General features: G+C 39.1%; 2 protein-coding genes across 8 annotated transcripts in view; both read right to left on the reverse strand.

Moving 5' to 3' along the window:
- Positions 1-1,885: 1,885 nt before the first annotated feature.
- Positions 1,886-7,420, reverse strand: hax1 (HCLS1 associated protein X-1). 2 transcript variants are annotated; one of them, XM_056268364.1, is made up of 7 exons: positions 7,256-7,420; positions 6,107-6,273; positions 5,297-5,517; positions 4,682-4,745; positions 3,832-3,953; positions 3,543-3,663; positions 1,886-2,130 (listed from the first exon to the last, which is right to left on the reverse strand). In XM_056268364.1, the coding sequence occupies exons 1-7, from the start codon at positions 7,324-7,326 to the stop codon at positions 2,066-2,068; spliced, it is 831 nt and encodes a 276-aa protein (XP_056124339.1). In that variant the 5' UTR covers positions 7,327-7,420; the 3' UTR covers positions 1,886-2,065. The 2 variants fall into 2 exon arrangements, with proteins under 2 accessions (XP_056124339.1, XP_056124338.1); XM_056268363.1 differs by having other exon boundaries at positions 6,107-6,363; positions 7,256-7,419.
- Positions 7,421-8,768: 1,348 nt separating this feature from the next.
- ubap2l (ubiquitin associated protein 2-like) overlaps positions 8,769-24,304 on the reverse strand; it is a 31,047-nt gene continuing 15,511 nt past the window's right edge. For 3 of the 6 annotated variants that reach the window (XM_056268320.1, XM_056268321.1, XM_056268319.1), the window contains 18 exons: positions 24,122-24,302; positions 23,625-23,826; positions 23,218-23,540; positions 22,849-23,027; positions 22,627-22,747; positions 22,505-22,544; positions 21,224-21,407; positions 21,081-21,144; positions 19,635-19,953; positions 19,195-19,283; positions 19,051-19,104; positions 18,864-18,945; positions 18,514-18,734; positions 17,955-18,060; positions 16,613-16,759; positions 11,377-11,444; positions 11,080-11,274; positions 8,769-10,414 (listed from right to left, as the gene is read on the reverse strand). In XM_056268320.1, coding sequence (XP_056124295.1) covers positions 10,319-10,414; positions 11,080-11,274; positions 11,377-11,444; positions 16,613-16,759; positions 17,955-18,060; positions 18,514-18,734; positions 18,864-18,945; positions 19,051-19,104; positions 19,195-19,283; positions 19,635-19,953; positions 21,081-21,144; positions 21,224-21,407; positions 22,505-22,544; positions 22,627-22,747; positions 22,849-23,027; positions 23,218-23,540; positions 23,625-23,826; positions 24,122-24,302 — 2,671 coding nt within the window. In that variant the 3' untranslated portion in view covers positions 8,769-10,318. The remainder of the gene's footprint in view (positions 10,415-11,079; positions 11,275-11,376; positions 11,445-16,612; positions 16,760-17,954; positions 18,061-18,513; positions 18,735-18,863; positions 18,946-19,050; positions 19,105-19,194; positions 19,284-19,634; positions 19,954-21,080; positions 21,145-21,223; positions 21,408-22,504; positions 22,545-22,626; positions 22,748-22,848; positions 23,028-23,217; positions 23,541-23,624; positions 23,827-24,121; positions 24,303-24,304) is intronic. The other 3 variants (XM_056268324.1, XM_056268323.1, XM_056268322.1) reach the window with 2 other exon arrangements.

A 24,304-nucleotide genomic window follows, 5' to 3' on the forward strand; every position in this document is an offset into this window, starting at 1 on the left:
AACGCAAGTCTCCAGCACATCTTGGCAGGCTGTAAGATCGCTCTCTCACAGGGACGCTACAGATGGCGCCACGATCAGGTCCTGAGAAAGCTAGCCGAAGTACTTGAGGAGTGTCGACAGGGTAGCAAACAACCACCATCAGCAGAGGACCCCACCATCTTTGTGTCGGAAGGAGGGGTAAGGAGAAGCACCAGATCAAGAGAAACAGCAAGGCTCTTCTCCCCCAACCAGGAGTGGGACATGAGGGTTGACCTAGATAAGCAGCTCCGGTTCCCCACGGAGATAACCACCACATCTCTCCGGCCAGACATAGTGGTGTGGTCAACCAAGGCGAGATCGACGCACCTCATTGAGCTCACTGTACCACTGGAGGAGGGGATCGAGGCCGCCTTCGAACGGAAGAAGGCCAAGTACTCGGAGCTTGCTGCCGAGTGCCGGGAGGCTGGCTGGAAGACGACCATCCACCCAGTGGAGGTCGGATGCCGAGGTTTCCTTGGGGTGTCAACCATACGCCTCTTGAGGGAAGCAGGAGTGGCCGGAGGGAGGCTAAGGAGGGCAACAAAGGATCTGGCAGAGGAGGCAGAGAAAGGTAGCTTTTGGCTCTGGCTGAGGAGGAAAGATAGGTGTTGGGGGAAGAACATCTAACCCCAGATAACAGCAGCAGGGAGAACAGCTATCAGCTGCAGGGGGTGACAGGGAGACGTCCCTGTCACTGCTCCGCCACCAGGAGACGTTCCAGAATTAAAGGAGCGAAACGTCGGTGAACGGTGGTTTCTGGCTGATGACCCTGCAGCTGACCCATGGGCACTGGAGGAGGTGCGACAGGCAGCAATGCCCAGCAGGTGGTAACATCTTCCTGTGCAATTACTTATTTTAAAGTCCCCCCTAGTAGTCAATCATGTTATCCCTTAAAACTCACATTTGATCACCAAAATTACATATTTAAATGTTTTTTCCTTGGAAAAAAATCTGTCATGCCTTAAAATAGCTTGAATGCAACTCTTGAATACACCCTTGCCTCATGTAGTATATGCTGTTCTATGAATATGCAAATTAGCCCCGCCTCCACTCACTCACACAAGCTCAGAGATACACTCGTTGATGATCACACGTTAACGTGATTGGTTACAAGGTAGTTTGTGATGACAGAAACACCAGCGTTTAACCAGGTAGTTTGTGATGCATTTTTGAGACTGTCTTTGATTCACTGCAGTTTTAAGGAGAAAATACTCAGCAATGGTGTTGACTTATGAATTTGCACATGGTTGTTCTTAAAGCATATTAAAAACACGACATAGATATATAAACAACATTAAAAGCTGGATATTCACCACAAGAACATCGAGTTCTGTAATAAAATATAAAGTCTCTGAATAGGTTACATCCAGGTTCACATTCTACAAGAAACCATTACATTTGAAGGATTTTAACAAGCCGCAGAAATACAGCTGAACGAACTGTTCACTACTTTTGAACCTTTTTGCATCAGTGTAACTATTGTTAGACTAGAGAGATTATTATTTATCAATATTGACCTGTTTTCTTAAATCAGTGTTATTTTAAAGGAAATGACCAACTTGAGACTGCAAAGCATCCCACCTTCCGCACAAAAGAAGCAAAACAAGGCAAATCACTTTTTTCCCCTTTATTTCACTCTGAGTGATAACACCTTTAAAAATAAAATGTTATATATATATATATATTACACTGTAGCCCATCATCTGCAGTCTCACGAAATCCAATGGATCTTCTTTACCAACAAATTTAAAAATGTATGTCCGTCCTTTTCAGAACACTGTGACTTCAACAACTGCCCCAAAGTTCAGGAAATTGATATAATTATTTATACTAAATTATATTCAAAAGAAAGAAGTAGGCAAAGATATCAGGGTCATTTTGTGGCAGAAAATAATTGTTGTTTACTCATATCATCAAGACTGGATCTCCACATATACATTGAAGAATTCAATCAGACATAAGAATGAAAATATTCACTAATTATCATTGTAGATTGCAGTTGATAGTTTTGCCGAGAAAGAGATTGTCCTTTGGTTTGTGTCCCCTTTCAGCCCCGAAAGCCTCTGAAGAACTTAGAAAACACGGAGAAATCATCCTGCATGTCAGAGCGGCCTGAAAGATGCAGAAAATACATTACTGGTCGATTCAAGAATCAAAACCGATCTTGTAAAAGCTTGAGGAATATAACACTGATATTTGAAAATGTCTTTACATACTATATTAAAGGTTCTCTAAGCGATGTCGGGTGACGCCACTTCTTGTTGACGTTTAAAGTATTGTCAAACAAAACGGAGGCTAGCTAGACCCTCCCTCCTCCTCATCCGCGCACTAAACCCCCAAACCCCGCCCCCAAGTCCTTCTTGTCTGTGATTGGCTGGAACTGTTTGTCATGTTTCATGGAGCGGGTTAGCCCAGTTTGTTTTTGTTGCTGTTTGTGGAGCCTGGGCTGTCTACAGAGACCGCGTTTCTTTACAGTGTGTTCAGGGGACAGGCAGCCAGCGGTTAGTGAGGAGATGTTTGCTGTATGTGACAAAAAATGTTTTGGCCTAAAAACCGCGTGACATCGCTTAGAGCACCTTTAACCAGAATGCGTTTTAAATACTCTAAATTCTACAATGTTTATATTACAGTTTTTTTCGATTGCTAAACGACAGTGAGCACAACTGGAGCTACATGTGCAAAACTCTAACTCCAGTCTGCACAGCAGCAGTTCATGTGGACCAAACTCTAGTTCGTTTTTCAGAGCTTGAACACAGTTTTCAAAACTCTACACACTTATACCATGACTTTAACCACAACCTGCACAACACTGTGGATTTACAGCACTTTGTTCAAATGCTAACACACTGCTGTCAAAACTGTGAACCATACATTCAAAACAGAATAGATTTCAGCCTTGTGCCTTTCACACACTGCTGATTGCAGTCTCAGCTGAAAGGCTCAATTATTTGTTCGAATTACAGTATGTACTTTTAGTTTCTACCTTTTTTTTTCTCATTACTGTAATTCCATAAATTACTACAGACTATTGAAGCAAACTGCTAATTTTCATTTACCTTAAAGAATTGTTATGTTCTAAAAATGTAAATAAATCATGTGAAAGAATGTCACTCTTTTCTTTTAAGAAAATATTACTTTGTATGAAGTCACTGAAATTGTTCAAACTGTAAAGATGAAAAGTTAGTATTTTCTGTTTTGGTGTTTGATGCTAGTGTTTTTACTCTCAGTGTGTTCTGAGTGCCAGTGTGTGTTATCTCAGTGAGGGTTGTGTGTAGTGTTTGGCTGCACTGAGCCTGTTTTGAGCGATGCGTTAAGAGTAGTGTTGCTTGGAGTGAGTTTTGCTGGTGATGTGAACTGTTTAGCTCAGGTGACTGTTGGTAGTGCAGACTGTAGTTAGAGTTTTGCACATGTAGCTCCAGTTGTGCTCACTGTCGTTTAGCAATCGAAAAAAACTGTAAATGCAATTTTTATATTTTACCTTTGAGACCACACATGGGGAGAAGTGTTGGCTAGAAATGGCTAACCTGGCATGAGAGGACCAGACTGATCTTGCGGCCCATCTTGGACACCAGAACCCCCTGAGATGGTCACTGTAGTCTCTTCATTACCTTCACCGTCTCGGACTGTTCGCCTTTCTTCTACTGTCTACACACACACACACACACACACACACACACACACACACACAATCTCTATTATTACTTGTTAGACACCATCTGGACATGTGTGGGATATTTTGAGCCTTGCTGTACATTATTACGATATTTGCAATCAGAAATACTTTTGAGGATCAAATTTCACAGGAACACTCACTCCATCTTGTCTGACCACCTTGGTGACGCTGATAGACTTGAAGAATGACCTCGTCTTTGGCTGTGAAGGTGCTGGAGTCAAGATCTGATCCAGCCCACCTGAAGACACCTGCGAGTCCAGATCTGAGGGTGGAACCAGAAGACAAAAGGTTTTTGTAAACCAAAGACAACTTATAGGAGTTGCATCAATGATATCAGCCAAGAAATTAGGGAATCGAGGCCTATTCATTCAAAGCTTGAATTTGTCAGTAGGGTAACCAAGGATAACATAAAAATAACATTTCTTTGTCAAGTCAGCTTTTTTTTATTTAGCACTTCACAGTAATTCAGCTTCAGTGTTGATTCGGTTCAGTTCAATAACTGTGTAAAGTTCATCAATAATGAAATGAGTTCTATTCAGCTATAAGCTGCTCTACAGAAAACAATAGTCACTATTCAGCTCGAGTCAGTTCAATTCAGTTCAATAACAGTGTCAAATTTGCACAATTCGTCAATTATGAAATGAAGTTGATTCAGCAATAAAGCAGCTCTAGTGTCATCATCCAGCTCAATCCAGTTATGTATTCATCCGATAGTGTCAGTGCAGTCAAATCAATAATATTATTGAATATGAAGTGTCTTTTAAACCCCTTTCCAACTCCTTCATGTTAAGTCTGAATTTTCAAACTGCAGTGATCTACCATTCTTTTATTTGAAGTTTTGCATGTCGAACAATAGATTAAAGTATCAAAACTTCTTCATGAATTACAATTTTTTTTATTTCGCTTGAATAATTGTGGTGATTTAAAAAAAAAAAAATCAGAACATTACTGTCTGTACTTGCATTTAAATCATAAAAAAATGATCATTACCTCCATCCTCTTTTTTCTCGTTCTCCTTCGGTCTTAATAGACTATCTTTCCAAAGATCATGAAACTAAAAATTAAATGAAGACAATCAGATGAGAATACAGTATAGAAAGACTCTGAAACAGGGGTGTCCAAAACTGCTCCTGAATGGCAACTATCCATCAGGACACTGGCCTGGAAGTTTCTAGTAAGCCTAACAAGACTTTGGTTGCATCCGAAATGGCATACATCCCTACTATATAGTAGGTGAGAAACAGTATGTGACAAAAGAAGTAAAAAAAAAGCAGGCAAAAAGTACCCAGATGACCTACTACTTCTGGCGAGAATCTTAAATGTGTGGACACTTTACTATCCCATGAGGCCACATCATGACAATAAATGTAGCACGCCCGGATAACATTCATACTACACATTTACATAGATAGAATGTGATTTTTAGTGGTCGTGAAGTGATTACTAACACAAAATGAGTACCTCCTCAAGAGAGTATGCGATTTCGGACGCAGCCTATGATTATCTGGTTCGGGTGTGTTTAATTGGTGTTGAAGCTAAACTCTGCAGGACAGAGCTGGATTGGACACCCTTGCTCTAAAAGTCCACCGAATCACTTTGATTCACCTTTGAGAAGGGGCTCCACTGGGGAAAGGGGCTGCTGGGACCTTGTGGAGATGAGGAATCCTTGTCCTTTGGTCCCACGGAGGGGGGAGGGAGGGGTGGATTGTAGGGTGAGCTCTCAGGAGACTTCAACATGAAATCTCTGAACGGGTTACTACTTCCTGCCCCACTCCTGCCTTTCTCGACACCTTCCTGAGGAGGCGGAGCTTCTATTGATGGGACATCTGTTGGGCAGGGGAAGCGGAGAGCAGCAGGAGTTAGCAACATATTTTTAAAATGCATTGCTATCACTATTAGGTTTTTGAATTCTTATTTACAAGCTTTTAAAATGGAAAAGATTAGAGTTACAGTGGGACAGAAGCCTGAGCTCTTCTCTATTATTTGGAGCTCTTTCAATATTTTAAGCACACACTTTAAATAGACTATTATATCTTAGTGTCATCCTTACCCTTCATCTAAAAATGGAAATCTTATGCATTTTAGCCGTTCATTTACACGACAACAGTTTTGGGGGCCTGAAAACGAATCTTTTGAAAATGGGTTTTGAAAATTATATCTTTATCTGTGTATTACATCTATAGAGCTTATTCATTTTGTGATTTATACAGTATGGGTATCTTCTATCCATTTACTTTCTCATTTGATTATACTGAGATGACCACTTGAAATGTATTCAACCATCATCTAATCAGCTTATAAAATCTAAATTAAATCATGCAAGATGTACAGATGCCTAAAAACATACTTTGCACTAAACAGAAAAAAAAAAATCACCGCAAATAAACATAAACTTGAGGAACAAAGCAAACGTACCTCTATGTCCAAAGCCATGGCCCTCATCAAATCGACCTAGACCAGCAAAGATCTCCTCCATGTCCCTGAAGATCTGGCCGAACAGCTGAGGTTCCTCGAAGCGCATCCCGCCTGGCCCAACGCTGAAACCAAATCTGAAGGCATCCTCTAACGGGTCCCGACGTGGCCTATTAAAGTCATCGTAGTGAAATCCACGGTCATTGTCTTCATCTTCATCATCATCATCTTCATGAATCATCCCATCAAAGAAGGGGTCCCTGATTAAAACACATTCAAATTAGCAAACCAATCTGAACTAAACAATGTCACTGTAGTGTATTAATCAGGAACAGTGCAGGAACAATAAATAACTTACACCAGGCCAACAAGGTCTATATTTGCATTTAGAACTAATACTTCATATACATGTGAAAAACAATCTTTACATTTTTCATAAAACATTAAACACTTATTTAATTAATAAAGAAAGAAAGATGTGTAAACTCAAAGTGACAGGTAACATTTTTTTTAAAATAAGTGCATTAGATACCAGATACAGTTTAATTTATCTTTTTATAATAGGATAGTAAAATAATCTGTTAATGTGTCATGTGAGGCTGAATTTCTCATTCTTCATTACTATTTTTCACATTTTATAATAATAAAAAATCCATGATACAATTAAGAAATGTATTCATATGTGTATTACTAAGTTCTAGCACCAGCCCACTGTTATTTATGTTCTGATGCGTCAAAGTAAAACTGAAAGAGAGTGCATGTATTATGTTCCATATGGCTTCACGCATTTTAGCAATTTCTCACGGACGGACAAAACAGCACAAAAATGTATTACAAAATCATTTATAACTGTGCCGACAAACGAAAATACTTTAAAATAGCACAATGCTCTATAAAATTTATTTGTATAAAACAGTCACCAAGCGTTTATTTCTATTGACACAAATTAGCCTACCCTACAGAAACATCCATACATAAAAGCAATATGAAGAGTTGAGAAATATTGTGAAGCATGTTACTTCATAACACTATGCACAATGTTATTGCTTATATCTTACTATTATTAGTTTGTTTTAATAATAGACGACATAATAGCTGTTAAAAGTCAACTGTCAGGTAACATTTCCACATTAAACGGTTAGGCAGACTCACCTGCGGCCATCACCACGATAATGACCACCGGGAACCCCGAAAAACCCACGAAACAGATCAAATACGCTCATTTAAGGACAAAGTATCCAGTGATCCTTCACAAATGGCACCATAACAAAGTTGCATCAGAGATCCAGGACACCTACGAGATCTTTCCACCGGAAGACAGATTTCAAAATAAAAGTCCGTACATTGCATTTACGCATGCCTTCTACGTCATTATCGACCAATAAAACAAGCTACTTATGCCGCGTTCCAGGCAACCTGTAACCCGTGTTTTTCCAACCTTATACCTGTGAAAGTGCACTGGAACGGCAGTCAAACCCGTGACTTCCCACCCGTGAACTCGTACTAGATCGATGTACTCCCAGTAACGAGTTCTGACGTCACATAGCCCGCAAAACCATACAAAACAACAATGGCAGCCCCTACGGATGCAGTGTTTCTGCAGGCGGTACACAGTGAGAATACACTTTAGGACAATATAACGTTGCAGTCAAATTAATAATAATATAATAATAATGATAATAATAAACACACGATAATGTATTACAATGTTATGTGTCTGAAACAATAAGTATGTATATACACACACGATTATGTAATACAATGTTATGTGTCTGAAAAAATAAGTATGTATATTGCGCTCAGGTAGTTTGGCGTGACTGGCCTGGAACGCTACAAAGTCGTGAGTCGTGGTTTGAAGTCGTGATTTACGTGCTCAAAAACCTGCCTGGAACGCAGCATTAATACCTTTTCAAACATTAAATTAACTAAAAATAACAATAAAGAATAAATATTTTAAATAAAATATCCAGAAGCATTATAATGCGTTTTTATCGTTTACGTCAGTTTACACAATCATGAGAGGAAACATGTTTATAATAATGTTTTATAAATCTTCACCAGTAGTTACTTTAATAAATAAAAAACCCTGAACTTTATTAAAGTTCACTAGCATATAAAATACCTCCACTTCTATCATGGAAGTTTATGTATAAAATGATGTGTGCAACATTATGAAATGTGAAGCATATTTATTAACTAGAGACTACAATGTGTGGCAATAATCTTTATGGGTAACCCTTTTTATTTTTGTAGGACAAAAAACCCTCTGCTTATTTCAGATGAGACGTACAACCTAAAAATTTCTCTATAAATATTTGGAATCAAGCAAATAGTTCTCAACAGCTGCTACAATCAAATCACACCCCCAACTACCATTTTCATCATATCTCTTGCAAGACACTGGTTTCATGTATGGCAACAATTTGGCTTTAATATCACAAGATGCATATTAGAAATTCTCTAAACCTTTTTCTATGCAAAGAATGCACTGAGGAACCTATAAACTTGACATTTTAAAATGGGCTGCATCAACTATACACCTCATATTGAGTTTAAAAGATAATTTGTTGACTACTTTCCAACATTTCCTGTTTGCAAAGCAACAAATGATTCAACTTTTAAAAACTAGAACACAGAGGCAGACTGCAGTTAAAAGGCACACAAAGAGTTTTCTTAAAAAAGACATTCACATCCAAAAATGATGAAAATGTCTTTTTCTTGTTTATTTACTTAATATTTATATATTTTTTTACAAAATAAAAAACATTATGAAACAAAAAAAAAAATGCTAACAAGTCTGTAAGGATTCGAGAGGGGAGAAAAGAAGCCATCAAACAAACAGACTACAGTACTTGTGTTTTTATATATATATATATATATGTACAAGACAAGTTTATCCATTTAAATCTTTTTAAAACGCACAGTACAAAAAGAAAGTCACTGACAAAGAAAAAAAAAACCCATAGTACAATTCTGTCCATCAGCACTTTCCTAATAATCATATTACTAAAAGAATATATTTGGGGACAGAAGGTGGGGCGTTTCAGGAGGAGAATGACTGCAGGTATGACAGAAGGACGAAGGCTGTGGAAAGACACAGGGTGGCCAAAAAAAAAAAAAACAGTGACCTCAATCCCAAAATAAAAGAGAAACTTCACGCTTATGGCAAAACGCTGAGGTCAAAAATCATGCCTTAACGTAATCCAATCCCCCTGCAACATGAAGGGTGGTAAAGAGGACCACAAAAAAAAAAGTTTGCAGAAAATAAGTCTTAAGTTAAGGTGACCAGTGCACTTCTCTCATCTGGAGAGTACAATAAGGCTCCAATAAAAGAAATAAAAGGAATACATATTGAAGCCTATTCTATAAGTAGAACATTCATATACTGGCCACCCTGATGATGCAATTCATTCATTCACACACACACACAAAATAATAAAGCCAAACTCACACACATGCACATACACACGCAGTACAGAACCAAAGCCTGTGAACTCACCTATACATTTTTTTTTCATATATCTATTTATATTTGGTAAAAAATAAACTTCACAACTGCACTAGCCGATTTAGAGTGATATCTTCCTTTTTTTCCCAAAATAAAATTTGGTAAAAACTCATTGAAGGGGGAGAAACAGAGGAGGTGCAAGTACATCTGGATCGCAGGTGCTGATCAAGCAAGCAGCGGAAAGGAAGGAAATAACAAACGAGGTGAGGAAAACAAAACAATCCTGCCTTCTCTCCCTCTATCAAACCCCTCTCCTTTTATTATATCCATCAGTAAAAGGAAAAAGAAAAGGGGAAAAAGAACTAAACATTTGTCCTTTTAGAAAACAGATCTATGTTACATATTCCAGAAAAAAGGGAGGGGGGGGGGGGGGGGGGGGATTCTGGGCTTTTATGCATTTTGAACACAATACAAACTCCAAATACTCAATACTCCGATCATGAAGGCCTAAGTAACTATCCATATATTGGCGATATCACGCTCCCCGTACAGACTTCTCCCCCGTGCCCCCTCCTCAAGCGGCGCCTTACAGTGCTATCTCTCTCTCAGGACAGTGCCACCAGTGGAATGGGGTTGGTACTGCAGGGTGACCGTGCAGAGAGGAGAGGGAGCGCCGTGGAGGACAAAGAAAAGGGGGAGGTATCTGGGGAGAAAAAAGGTTCCACTAATCCAGCCTTTGGAACACCAGACGGGGCAGGACGGGGGGGTTAATTGCCTCCCCAGTTGTAGCTGTTGTATCCCGACTTGTTGATCTGCGACTTCTGTTGAATGGAGGCGTTCTGACTGCGCTGTCCAGAGCCACCCTGAAAGAAGAAACAATTCAAATTTAACAAAATTAATTTCAAATAGTAAAAATTCGACATTTATATTTAAAAATATTTGTATAGACTTCCTACCCATAAGGATTTAAAAATAGCCATAAACATTACAAAAAGGTTTGAATTGGGGGTGGGGGAATATAACAACAATTATAGAATATACGATAGAATATTAATATAATATCTTTTGTTATTTAAATTACCTTTTATTTAAATGCAATTTATTATTAAATCATTCTACTTAATTATTATTAAATTATAATAGCTATTATTTCCCCCCTTTAAAATCAAATAGTGTTTATGATAAGGAACACATTTTATTTGAAATGTTTCTAGTTATAAACACTATTTGACTAGGACAGGGAAGAAAAAAAAATATTACATTATAGAACACATTTTTTAAAAACAAAAGTACTCCCAAATCAAAGCTTGTCGTGTTTGACTTGGAAGGAGAAAATAATAGGTATAATAAATCTAAAAATACTACTACTAATAGAAATAACTTATTAAACAATTTTTAAAAAAGTATTCAAACAACATGAAAAGCTTTGATTTTAGAACTATAAAATCAACAACAAAAAAGCATTAAAGAACGGTTTTTATTTCCTGAGCCTGATGGGTAAACACAAGGCAGCATGGCTCAAGCTCACCTGTCCGTCCTGCTGCAGGTGGTGGTGGAGCATCTGAGAGTGTGGCTGCTGATGGGGGGTCAGGATGTGCATGTAAGGGGCCGGAGCGTAACCCGCTGCAGCCGGAGGGTTGATGGGGCCGCCACTCCCAAGTGCTGAGGGCAAACTGAAGGAAGCGCTGGGGGTTCCTGTGTGGAAACCCTGCTTCTCAAAAGACTGGGAGGACAGAATAAGACACTTTAGCATTTGTGAAACCACATGCTTGGCAACTCAATTTAGTCTAAGTTAATCAAATTAAAATCTGACGAGGGTGCTCACCTGTGTCTTTGTGTAAACAGACCCTGAAATGTCAGGGACTCCCGTGTTGCTTGATGTCACCGAGACTCCTAAAGCAGAAAAGTCAAAACACATGAAATGGTGATCACTGAAACTAGCAAAACATCAGTGGTAGTACTTGGTTAACTTGGACTCATCGTTTCAAAGCAGCTTTAAAGAAAATGCATGTGTATTGTGAAAAGTGCTATACAAATAAATGCGTACCTGAGATAGTTAACTAAGTCACTATAATTCTGACTTGCATATGATTGGAGAAACAAGTGTAAAAAAAGCAAATTCAGCAAGTGAGGAATGCAAAAATTTGACATTTAAAAGGAACATATCCCTTAACTGCTTACAGGAGGACAGCGGTGTGTAAAAACTGCTCATCACTGTGGAACCATATTCTGTGATAGATCGGTACCAGTTCAAGGCTAACAGATTGAGGCGCAAAACTACAAATAAATAAAAATCCACACAGACAACATGTCATGCAATGTGCATGAGGCACAAAATGGTAAATAATAACCATCAAATTACTAATAACTTAACCCCTTAACTGTCACCGTCCCGCTACCGGGACGCCTAACTTTACTTCACTATATTTCCATTAAATCCTAATCTAATTATGACAAATTATATATCGTTGGAAAGGTCTAAGACTTCTAAATAGATATTCTACCCCTGTTTTGTGTTACAAATTATGTAGGAAGAGTAATTGATGAATTTATGACAAGAGTGCACCTCAAAAAATCTGCATCATAACAGGAGGTCTGACCTTTGTCACAAAAAGTCGATGCACCCATATTTAATCATTGAAACTTATGTTTTTATGCTAAAAGTTCACAATAAAACATATAATCTAGTATTTTTCAATAAAAAATTGTAATATAATATTATCCTCTAAAAAATATAATATATATATTATCCTCTAAAATATAATATTATATTTTTTATCGCCTTTTTTATTATATCACATATTTTAGTAGTTATCATAAATTAGGTATCATTTGAAAGCTTATGAACTCAGAATTCCTCCTGTGAAAACCGTTTTATAATTGAACGTTGCGTTACCATAGAAACGGTCCTCTAAATTATTTTATCAGGCTCCTCCCCTTTTGGGCATCATCATATTTCATAATTTATGATCAAAACCTTTTCTAATCTTGACAAAACACATTGTCAGAAAGGTCTGTGTCTCAAGGTTCCATATTTTGTGACAGAATTGATATTTGGACAGAAATTTATTAATTTGTTAAGGCAGAATGTTTACAACTAAATTCAATGGAATTCAATGGCACCCGGTGGCTATTTTTGGTACTACGCCTAAACAAAATCTCATGGGAACTTCAATTTTTGTGATATCAACTTCAAATTTGGAACATAACTTGGTTAGATTTATGGCTTTGATTTTATAGTAATTTTATAGTAAAAAATATTTTGTAAAATATATATTTTATATAAAATAAAAAATATATAGTACAGTATATTTGATTTACTGTATATTTAAACTTACATAACTTTTTCATACTTTCATTTTTTGAAGTGTTTTCACTTCAGCAATAATCTGCTGAGTGTTTTCTTTAAAACAAGACCAAACTTGGGTATATATTCCAAAGCATTCTTGAATTACAACCATTTAAGTTTGAATAGTGCATTTTAACCCCCATTCTCAAAAGGGGGGGTGACAGCTAAGGGGTTAAAAGCGTATACTATGTTACTTTTGGTACTCTAGCGGTTAACCAAAACTGCATGCGTCTTGCGGAAGAACATTGTAGCCGGAACTACTTCTCATTCAAGCAGATTTTATTTCCATGAATGATTGACCTGAAGAATGAAAGCTGTATCATATACCTGGACATATTTGAGCAGTATCAGGCTGCTGTGTGAAAAGAGTGAGTGTGAGATATAGATAGATTATATATATATATATATATATGGGTACTGGGCTACTCCGCAATGGTTGTAATCCCAGCAGATCTAAAATAGTCCAAATATAAATACTTATAGGCATATCGTAGGGATTCAGTTAAGACATGTTCTCGCCAATCAAATAAATGTTGGTACATTTAAAAAAAAAAAAAGAAAAAGAAACATTGAAACATACAGTGGCAGAAGCAATGGATTTGAAAGTTACAATTTGTAAGGGTTCTAACATTAGGGGCTTTCGAACCGGAGGAATATTTTCATAGTTCCTATAACTAATGGCAGAAGTATCTGGTTTTTGGCTTGTACGCACTGCAGAAACTGAGAACGATTTTAGTTCTAGGAACGCCTTTTGGGGGAACCAAGTTATCTCCTACTTCAGATGAGGGTCTAACCCAGCACAACAGGAACTACCAGTGACGCAAGTGAACGTTGATTGGCCAAACGAATGCAAAACACAGGCACCCACCAGTTTATAATCTATATTCACGAACATGGAAAACAGTGATAGATGGACCGACGTCAAAGTCCAAGAGGAAATCCAACAAGAAATCATCAGGAACATCCAAGGCACTCTCTTTAGAAAAGTTAAAAAGCCTTTATTTCTATAACTTGGTCATAATCAACACTATTAAAACACTCCGACGCGTTTCGGCATACAAGCCTTCGTCCGGGAAATCCAACAACTTTGAAGGGACCAAGCAAAACATGATTATGTATTTCTGCTCAGCTAGCGACATTGGGCATCAACCACACAGCAAACTCTATAATATTTTCATATACCGTTTACTTTGTTTAACAGTTCTATCTAATAGCGTACAAGATAGGACTGTTAAACAGATCATATGTAGATGGAGAGTGTGACTACTGTGTGCTCAGGCTCAGCGATGTAAAATAAATGCCTGCGCGCCATCAAAATTAATGTCCCGCACAACAACCAGAGCGGCAGGACACAAGTCTGTCAGAGTTCCTACTTGGGGAACGAATGCAACCAGAACAATTGTTCTAGGGCAATATTTAGTTATTGTGGGACCACCCTGGTGGCTAGTTCCTATAACTACTCTGTAATTTTAATGGACAAATAATAGGGGCTTTCACACAAACTAAAATAAAATGACTTCAGTAATTCAGTGACTAACTAAAACATTTAAGGATGGCAAGAACAATTCCCTTGAGCATAAAATAACATCAGTATTTTTGGTACATTTGAAACCGATGTTTGACATTAAAGCTCATATTCGGTCTCATGGTTTAGAGCAATTCTGTAGTAAAGTCAGGGTTCCAGACTGCGACCAAATTGGTCGCATATGCGACCGTTTTTTGAGAATGTGCGAGTTAAAATTGTATGTGGTCGCATTAGTGCGAGTGGACGCTAGCGCAAAAGAAATGCCGCTGTATCAGCAGCTGCTGCAGTCCGTAACGTAACTTATGTTCAAAATGAACGAGTACATCATGAATCCATTTTCCAAATCGTGTTTTTGACTTATCCTGAATCACTACGGTACGCCTATAATAAGTGTTTATATTCTGACTATTTTATCCCGGGCTTGGCTCGGCTGCGGAGTTGCCCAGTGCCTGCGTGACTCGCCATAGACATTAACGGAGAGAAGTAGCTCCGGCTACAGTGTTCTTCCGCAAGACACGTGCAGTTTATTTATTGACGAACGTAGACGTCACGCGCATTGCACACTGATGGTGAAACGCGCCAATTACGAATTCAGGAATTAAGGCATATAAAAATGAAAAGGTCTCACGAAACACCGAGCCCCTTCCTACGTCTTTTCAGCGGTTAGATGAGAGTAATCGCTCCACAGAGGAAAAGGAAATTATTATAAAATGCAGAAGGTATAAGGAGTGTGAGATTTCTGATTTTTGTTACAACTATAAACTTTGATAACGAAAATCTGTATCAGCGTATTATAATACTCTTAATCTTTAAAAATGTAATGCATACATTTGAATGTTAAATGATTTTTAAAAGATAGAAAGATGATGCTGATAGAAAGATGATAATAGACAGACAGATAGATAGATATAATATAATTCAAATGTAAATAGATTGTATACACTCTACACAATGCTGGGTTGTTTAAACTCAAATTTAGGTCAAATATGGACAAACTCAACTGTACTTTCACTTTCAACTTCACTTTCACTTTCAACTGTAAAAATGTTTTATTACATTTTTAACCCAACATTTGGGGTTGTCCATATTGGACCCAAATTTGGGTTGAAACAACCCAGCATTTTTTAGTGATAATTCAAATGTTAAATGCTTCAAATCACAGATTAAAATTACTGTCCAAAATCCATGAAAATGATAATTATCATATATTACATGTGTTTTTATATATTACAGGTATTTATGCTGCAACCCAGAAAGCCTTTGCTAGCCTTGGTCCATTAAAACCACTATTCATCAGCATGCATTGATTTATCCCATGGCATGAAGAAAAAAAAAAAAGGTGCGACCAAATCATATGCTGGTGCGACCAACTGAGAAAGTTGGTAGCACCAGTGCAACCAGTGGAAAAGTTAGTCTGGAGCCCTGAGTAAAGTACTTGAACAAAACCAACCGAAAATACCTTTATATTAACAAATTCTTTATTCACAAATATCCCCATTAATTGTTTCAAAATGACTTAGTTTAATTTAACCAAAGCATGTTGTTGACCATTATGAAATTAATATAAAAAAAACATGCACACACAGCTTTCATAAAAACCAACCTGAAAAAGCACATTGCCAACAAGTGTAAACACAAATGTAGCCCAGATCAAATCAAGCTGACAATGTTCACAAGATTTTAAAAAACCTATTAACAAAATATAATGCATAAAGCATTTTATGAGATAGAGACCACCTCTGCTCTCATTATAACTGATATTTTACCTTGTTTAACAAGAAACACTAGTCCATTTCAGAGAAACAACTACATATTTAATAAATAACTTCAAATACTGAAAAAGGCAGTTCAAACAAATCCACTAATCTGATCTAATGCATTTTTAGGTAGTTGGCTTCTTGCATCGAAACCCTTTTTCAAAGTGTTTAAGAAAAGACGGTCACCGTCTTAAAAGCCACGAGTGTAACAACCCTGATGTTCAACTTAAAGGAAGTGTGAATTCAGTGAACTTCCTAGGTTCAACAGTTTCCTGATCTCCTTCCATCAGAGACGAGGAGGCATGTGACGGCTTCATCAAGCTTGACCAGTAGTAAGTTAGGAGCAAATGAGGGGAGAGAGAGAGAGCTTAAGAAAGAAAAGGGAGGAGGAACAAGGAAATTGGGGGGTTTAGCGTGAGGCTGCACTCACCCACTCCGGGCCCGGTGACAGAGCTGGCGGGCTTGTTTTGCGCAGAAGCAGCGGCGGCGGCAGCAGCGGCTGCGGCAACGGCAGTGCCGTAGCCGCCCTTACAGAAATCCCCGCTCCCTGCCGAAGCCTGGCCCAAATCCTCATAGCCTGCAAACGGTCAGACACACACAGCCACAGCCCCACAGCATTAGACACACACCAGGCAGGGCCAGAGGGAAGGAGGAGAGAAGGGGATGGGGCACAGGGATGCAGCAAGCTGGGGGAGGGGCCTAATCGGAAAAGAGTACTGGTGGTGTTAAGAACAGTTAAGAGGAGATGTGAAAGTGATGGACAATTTACAACCAAAGGAATGGAAAAATAAGAATGGAGCAAAAAAAAAAAAGAGAACATTAGGAATGACTAAGATGAAGCTGGAAGATATATTCATTAAGGAAAAAGGTAATTTCAAGAAAAGATGCAAGGAAAGACAATATGAAGAACTTGAAAAGAATGAAGAAAAAATACGACAAGAAGAATCTAAAGTATGAGACAATATTTTAAAAGATGGATGGTGTTAGATTGAGGGAGAGCGTAAGAGCAAAGGAATGGGAGGGTACAACAAAACAGTGCTCAAAAGTGGTGGATGGTCAAAAGCAAGCAGCGTGTGGAAAGCATGTGAACCCACCACCCTAAATCAAGCGACCTCCCTCCCACCTCATTCTCCTTACATCACTGGTTCCACAGAAACCCACCCACTGGTGGCACTTTGAAGTGCTTAAGACTATTTGTGGGCAAACATTGGATAGTTTAAATGCCACAGTTGGGACTGACTAGTTGTACAGACTCTTAAGTAGATGATTGCTCTTAAATGTTCAAAGATGGCCATATTCTTGAAGCTGCAGATTGATTTCAGTCCACGACACTCCAAGTCAAGTTGTATGATTCTCAATTGTTAAAGCTACCCCACAAGTAGGATCAATGTTTAAAGCTTAGCGACACAAAACAAAACTCCATGCAGAACACTTGTGATTGCGAAGGTCATCTGGTTTTGCAAAACCAAACAAGATGCAGAACTATGGATTGTACCTTTAATAAGATAAATTGTCCCATGCTTGAACTTCACAGACAAGAAAAGAAACAAACTTGGCCAATGTAGGGTTTAGAGGTGACTGAGAAAGTTTAGTTAAACATGGCTTGAAAACTCAGCCATGAGAAACAAGATGGTTTTGTGACCTACTAGTCAGTTGAGTTTTTCGCAAACTGGTAAAAGCGAATTCTCTGCAGATTCTGTTGTAAGAGCATCATTCCATCTGAATGTTTTACTGCATTTTAAAAGTTGCATGAAAGTAAGAAAATGCATTACCAGTGCTATATCCATGTGATCCATAACCACTAGCCTGCTGGAAGGCAGTAGCTGACGCATTGACACCGACATTCACACCATGCTGTTTGGAGGAGGTAGGAGCCACCTGGGAGGAACATTCAGAAACGGTCCTTAAAAGTCGCAATTAAACTAAAGAGATAGATCTCTTCTGTACCAGTTCAGAAGTTGTTGACTGGATTGAGATATGTGCACTCAAAAATAATTGCTTGCAGTCAATAGTGGAGTGGCAGGGTTTAAGCAAACTAAATGATTGGTAAAATTAACTGGATCTTCCAGTGAAAACACCACATTTCTATTTGGTGATGTATGCAGGACTTATAGTAGTGAAACAAATAGATTAGAGGTGGCATAAACATTTACATTTCAATGTAAATGTGTTTATGCCACTAACAACGATATACTTTAATACTAGGGACTGAGATGGATCAGAGCAGGCATAATTTAGTCTGGCTTTTATGACACTGTTTTTACACTGAATTTTGAGCAGGCACAGAGCAGCTTTAACTTGGCTGTGTAAAGATGCCTTAAGAGCTTTTACCGGAAACATGGCAGGGCCGTACTGGAAAGTGTTGGCCAGACCGGGCACACCAGTGTAATAGGGCAGGCTGGTGTAGCTGTATCCTGGTGGAAGGGCCGGGTTGAGGAAGGGCTGTTGGGCAGTGTGGTGTGTTTGTGTCTGGGTCTGCTGAGGCTGGGCCAGCGTTGTGGCAGGGGCAGGAGATGAGGCATCACCACGGCCGAACTTTGACAGGTCGCCAGCTAAGAGAAAGATTTCAGACAGTGTTTCAGATAATGAAGCTTTGTGTTCAGCATCTGGACAGGGAATCCAGAGGTTGTTAGCCCAATGCACAAACCAAATTTAAAAAGGAAAATAAATCTGCATCTTACCAGAATAAGGGTTGCTCGTCAAACCGCCTTCCCTGCCAGTCAGTGCTGTGGTTGGAGTGGCAAATGGGATGCTGTAGTAGTCCTACAGAAGGCAAAAATAATGACTCAACTTCATGTCACAAATAAACCCATTTATTTTGCTTTCATGTCAAATACTTCAGCTAATCAAACAGGAACAAGCCCTCACCAGTGGTATCCTGGTCTGCAACATCTGCAAGTCCTCATAGCCATAAACTTGAGGCTGCAAGACATAAGAGGTTTGTGAGCTAAAATAAGATACCACATATGTCAAAGCATGCAGCAGCAAAAAAAAAAACCCGCCAAAACTCACTGGGTATGGGTGAAGCAGTCCAGGAGCCATTATGTAAGGGTTGGGCAGCAGTGGCGGCACTCCAGGTGGCAGGTTTGGAGGTGCTTTCCCTGTTGAAGCAGCAGCATACAATTAAAAGATGCAGAAATGGTTTTATCCAGTTATATCAAGCATTTCACAAATTTACTTTTTACATATCTCAGAGAGAATGAAAGGGATGTTGTACATGTCAAAAATGACATGACGAATGATCATGCATCAATTTATTCCAAGCAATCACAGATGTTTTTTCCATCCAAACAAAACTGAATTTGAAAAAAATTTTTTTTTAAATAATTCTAAAAAGTCTTTCTGAAGGATCCTTAACACATTATCATAGGAAGACTACTTTTATGCAATGGTATAGGCCTTTAAAATTTGGGTCATACTTGATCCAAAACACTAATAACAGCAATTCTTACCTGAGGCAGCCGTACTGCGAGACAACGAGACAGATGAAGGTGCCAAAGTGGCCGAGCCAGCAGATGAAGATGCAGCAGCCAAAGGGGGGACCATTGAAGCCACACCGGCAACACTGTTCAATCCCATGGTCAGGTTGCTGACGGGGCCCAGGGCGGACTGCGCTGAGACCGAACTGACAGATGGAGAGGGGGCAACAGGGACGCTGTGGGAGATGGGGGCTGCTGAAGTAGCTGAAGAGGGTGGGGGAACTGAAGATTGAGCCACAGATACCGAGGAGAAGGATGAGTGCAAGCTGGAATCAGCATCCACACTTGAGTGCTGATATGAAGTTGAAGGAAGATCACAGTGAGCAAAAGAGATAATACATTAAATACAAATACATGAAGTTCTGTTGATTTATTCTTTATATGCAGTGTTTCCCCTACCCGCCCCCCCTAAAATCCAGTCATAAAAAAGGAATTTACTGTATAATACGGAATGTATACATTTGAGGAATAAATAGAAAGCAGTTCAGTACACTTGAAATCAAATCACGATGTAGACTAGTGTGTGTGAATATTAAACCACAAACACTATTTAAATACGAATCCTGCATGTTCTGTGTGAATGAATGGTGCAGCCGACGCGCAGTTTCAATTACCACACACACACTGAAGCATGTGTGACGCTTGCATTTGTGTCTTCATATAGGCAAAAAAACAGCGCATGAACATCCTCTCCAGGCTCTAGATCCACTGAGTCACTTCGTGATCATTTAACCGCTTCATTTGAGAAAAACTATCATCATGACAAACACACAGAAACTCAAGGTCTTCACGGCAACCCGTCAAAATAAAAGTTCGGTTTATCTTGACAAATGTATTACTGTTGTACAGTAGAATTTAGATATGTCCCCATGTAATACTAACACAAATTCAGTTTTGATGATAATTTATTTGGATTAAAGGAATAATCCATGTTTTAATTTTAACAATAAAGCTCATTGTGCAGCACGTTATTTGATAAAAAGTTTTTAATTTTTGATAAATGATCAAATTTGTGTTATGTCTTCATTTTATTACCAGAAAAAAAAAAAAAAAATTAGTGTGACTTTTTCATATATATTTTTTTTAAATGTTGTATAAGTTTAATGATTCATAATACATGATTTCAATTAATTAGACATGCTTTTTGATTGCTAAAATTTATACCACGTATCCGTAAGCCACCCACTCCGCAACACTAGCATTCCCAGCCTATTTATTTAAAAAAATGTCTGTTTGTGAATTTTATTTTAAATGAGTCATTTCAGAGGCAAATAAATTATAGTATTGTGTATAGTACACAGTTGAGTCATGCAAAACAAGACAGAATATCTATAATGGAAATTTATAGGGACAATACTGGTTTTGCATTGACTTTCTCGATACTAATAAAAAAGGAAGTGCATTTAGTTGCAAACTCACCAGCAGACTTGAGTTTGAAGTGCGAACTGAAGGTCCCAAACTGTTTTGCTGTGTAGGGTGGGAGCTGATGGGAAACATGTAGTATTATTAGCATCTCTGATCCATACATACTAAATTGAAGTAACAACAACAAAATGGCATACTTATTGTGTTGAGGGGCCAGTGAGCTGGAAGAGGCATCTTCGTGCCCGAGAGGCGTCTGATTGGATGTAGTCAGCAGGGAAGGAGGACCTGATGAGGGGTCAGCCAATGAGGTTATGTTGGAAACTGATGGTGGGACGACTGAGTCGGACACCGGTTTCATGGGAACTGCAGAGCCTGCTGCAGCTGGCAGGGATAATAATATCTATCAGCATCCACACGAATGGATGATAATGTTCTAATGTACACAGTTACGCTTTCAGCTGCTTCAAATGCTCGAGCACTCTAAGGTGGGATGGATTCTGATTGGCTGTCAATGTTTTCTTTATATCATTCATCAGCTGGGGGGCTAATCTTTTTTTTTTTTTTTAATGATTCCATTGATACTAACTCCGTATAGTTATATCGGTGATGTGCACTTTCCTATTGTCACAGAATTAGAATGATTAACAACTATAAGGTGTCTGTGTTAGTGTAATTATATAATGAAGTACAGAGTAATAATAATTAACTACATGTACTTACTATAGGGTTAGGGAGTGGTTTTGGTTAGTTGCACCTAATTATGCACAATTTACAGTAATTACAATGAACGTGAAACTAAGACACTAATCATAAAGGGTAACACTTTTTAAAGTTAACAATAGGGGTGTGCGTGATAGAACAAAAAAAAATTACTGATATTTTCTGGCAATTTGTCGATAAACGATGATCAGACAATTTTGCCGAGTGTTATTGTGCTGGTACTTTGCAGGTTTAGGACTACCGTGGACACCTGACTCCCAAAGTTTTTGTTATTCTTTATATTTTTTTGCGGTGGTTAGTTCGTAGCAGTGACAGAAAAAAAAAAATCTCCAATAAATTTCAACTGATTCTTAACTTTCATCTACGTTTTACCATAAGGGGAACCTTTTTTAAACAATGGAAAAGTAGCTAAATTGAATGGAAAAACGCATTTTCGTGTGAACGGGCATACGTGGGCATAGTATGCCCATAGATATACTATATACACACATACATATATATATAAAAATAATGCCCTGCGGGCATGCCTAAATGGGCATACTTGGTGGTCTAACCTTAATCGAAAAGGCTACATCATGCAGTGTATGCACCAAGTATGTTTTTGTAAAGTGAGGGACATACTTGATAATGTCAGATCGTTAAAACCACTAACAATATTATAGTACACAACAATGTTAACTATGGGTTTGCAATGTACATTTTCTTCCTTGATGTTAATGGCCCTTTACTTTGAAACCATTTGTTAAAGCTTGTCATACCTTCCAGAGATTGTGACGTCTGTATCGAACTGAACCCATTCTGTGGGCAGAAAAAAATGTTTGCTTAGATGAAGCATCATTTTCACAAGACTTATGGTGGTACACTGATAGACAACTCTCACCTTTGCCTGCATGTCTTTCTGTGGTGAGGAGGACACAGAAGGAGGGTAGCGCCGTGTCTGGCTGGCTCTTGGCTCATATAGTTCCATCTGATTAGGGTTGGACAGGGCTGTTGCTTGCTCACTGTGGACAAACCGGAAAACCAATCAATAATCAGGCTGTGATTGTGTTACTGCATCATTCAAGAGTCTCAGTCGTTGGATATAGTGATGCGAGATACCCACTTGCTAGCACTTGTGTAAAGGCTGTTCTGGCCTTGGTTGCCTGGTGTCGTCGTGATGACAGCTGCCGAGGTATCATACTCAGGAAGCACCGGTTCAGAGCCAAACTGTAATGCTCCAAACTGCAGGTTGAGCCCGGATATATCCGCAGATCCTGGCATCTCCACCGCTTGGGCTGGAATCTGTAAATCACAACAACATTTGAGTAAAAAAAAGTCTGATGAACGCTATAAGGTGAATCTGATCAATGCCATTATTCCAACTAAATAAGGCAATTAAAACAAAAATATTTCTTAGAGAATAAATCGACAACAAAATATCATAATCATGACAGTCCTAGCTGAGACCAGAAAGAACTAGTAGAATCATGACCTTGGTGGTGATGGAAGCCCTCTTCTTCTGCTGTTTGAGTTTGTGCTGCTGCAGGGGGAGGGGGCTGGACGCCTGCTGGTCGGCTGGGCTGGAAGAGTTCTGCTGACCTGGGGCAGGTCCCGAGGGTTTGGAGACAGGGGTGGTGATGGCCTGGGGCAGTGAAGATGACTGGGTGGACTGAGGGAGCAGAGCTGAGGTGGTAGAAGTGGGCGTGGCTTTGTTCTGCAAGAAGGCATCCATCATGGAGGAGGAAGTGGAGGTGGGCTGGTAGGGCTGCCGTTTGGTGAAGGGATTGTGCACAGGCTCTGTTTGAGGTTTTATATCTGCCAGCACAGTGGGGGAAAAAAGACTTTACAGAGAGGGCTGAACAATCATTGAAGCAAGTCAAAGCATGGTGGCCCTCTTACCGTATTGTCCCAGTGTAGTGGGGCTGGTATCCCAGGTAGAAGGACCAGCATTGGGCGGTCCACTTTGTGAGTGCTGGGCCGCAAGCTGGGCCAAAGCCTGGGCCGTCTTAAACTGCTCCAGGAATTGAGAACCAGTCGTGGAGCCTCCAGTGGTGCCTTTTGGATCGCCAACATCACCGAAACCCTTACCAAGCATGCTCACCTGAGGAAAGGACAAAGAGCAATTAAAAAGCGTCTAAAGTCCTGGGATACAGTTTAATAAAAACTAAATTCCAGTTCTGGACGCTGACTGGTCAATACAGAAACTAAGGGCCAAAAAACAAACAAACAAAAAAAAACTTAATAAAATATGCCCCCCAAAAAGAAAAAGTACCTGAAAAAAAAATACAGTAAATTGACCCTTAATAAAAAAAGGAAAAACAACTGACACGAATTGCCGCAAAATTAACATTTTATTACCAGCTAAGACAGGACAGAGCATTTATCATCTGGCTTACCATGCTGTGCTGGCTGTAAGGAGCACTGGAGGAGGACTGAGACAGTGATGCTGTCTGCTTTGAGTTGCTAAACACCAGAGACTGCGACAGAGATGGCGGCTGCGGGCCTTCAAGCGAAGCAGGCTCTGCCTCTGAGGAAGAGGAGGGAGGCGTCTTCCCCAGCAACACCGCCAAATCAATCCT

The sequence above is a fragment of the Rhinichthys klamathensis genome, unplaced genomic scaffold, assembly GCF_029890125.1.
Source record: "Rhinichthys klamathensis goyatoka isolate OS25496 unplaced genomic scaffold, OSU_Roscu_1.1 h1tg000271l_1, whole genome shotgun sequence".
Lineage (NCBI taxonomy): Eukaryota > Metazoa > Chordata > Actinopteri > Cypriniformes > Leuciscidae > Rhinichthys > Rhinichthys klamathensis.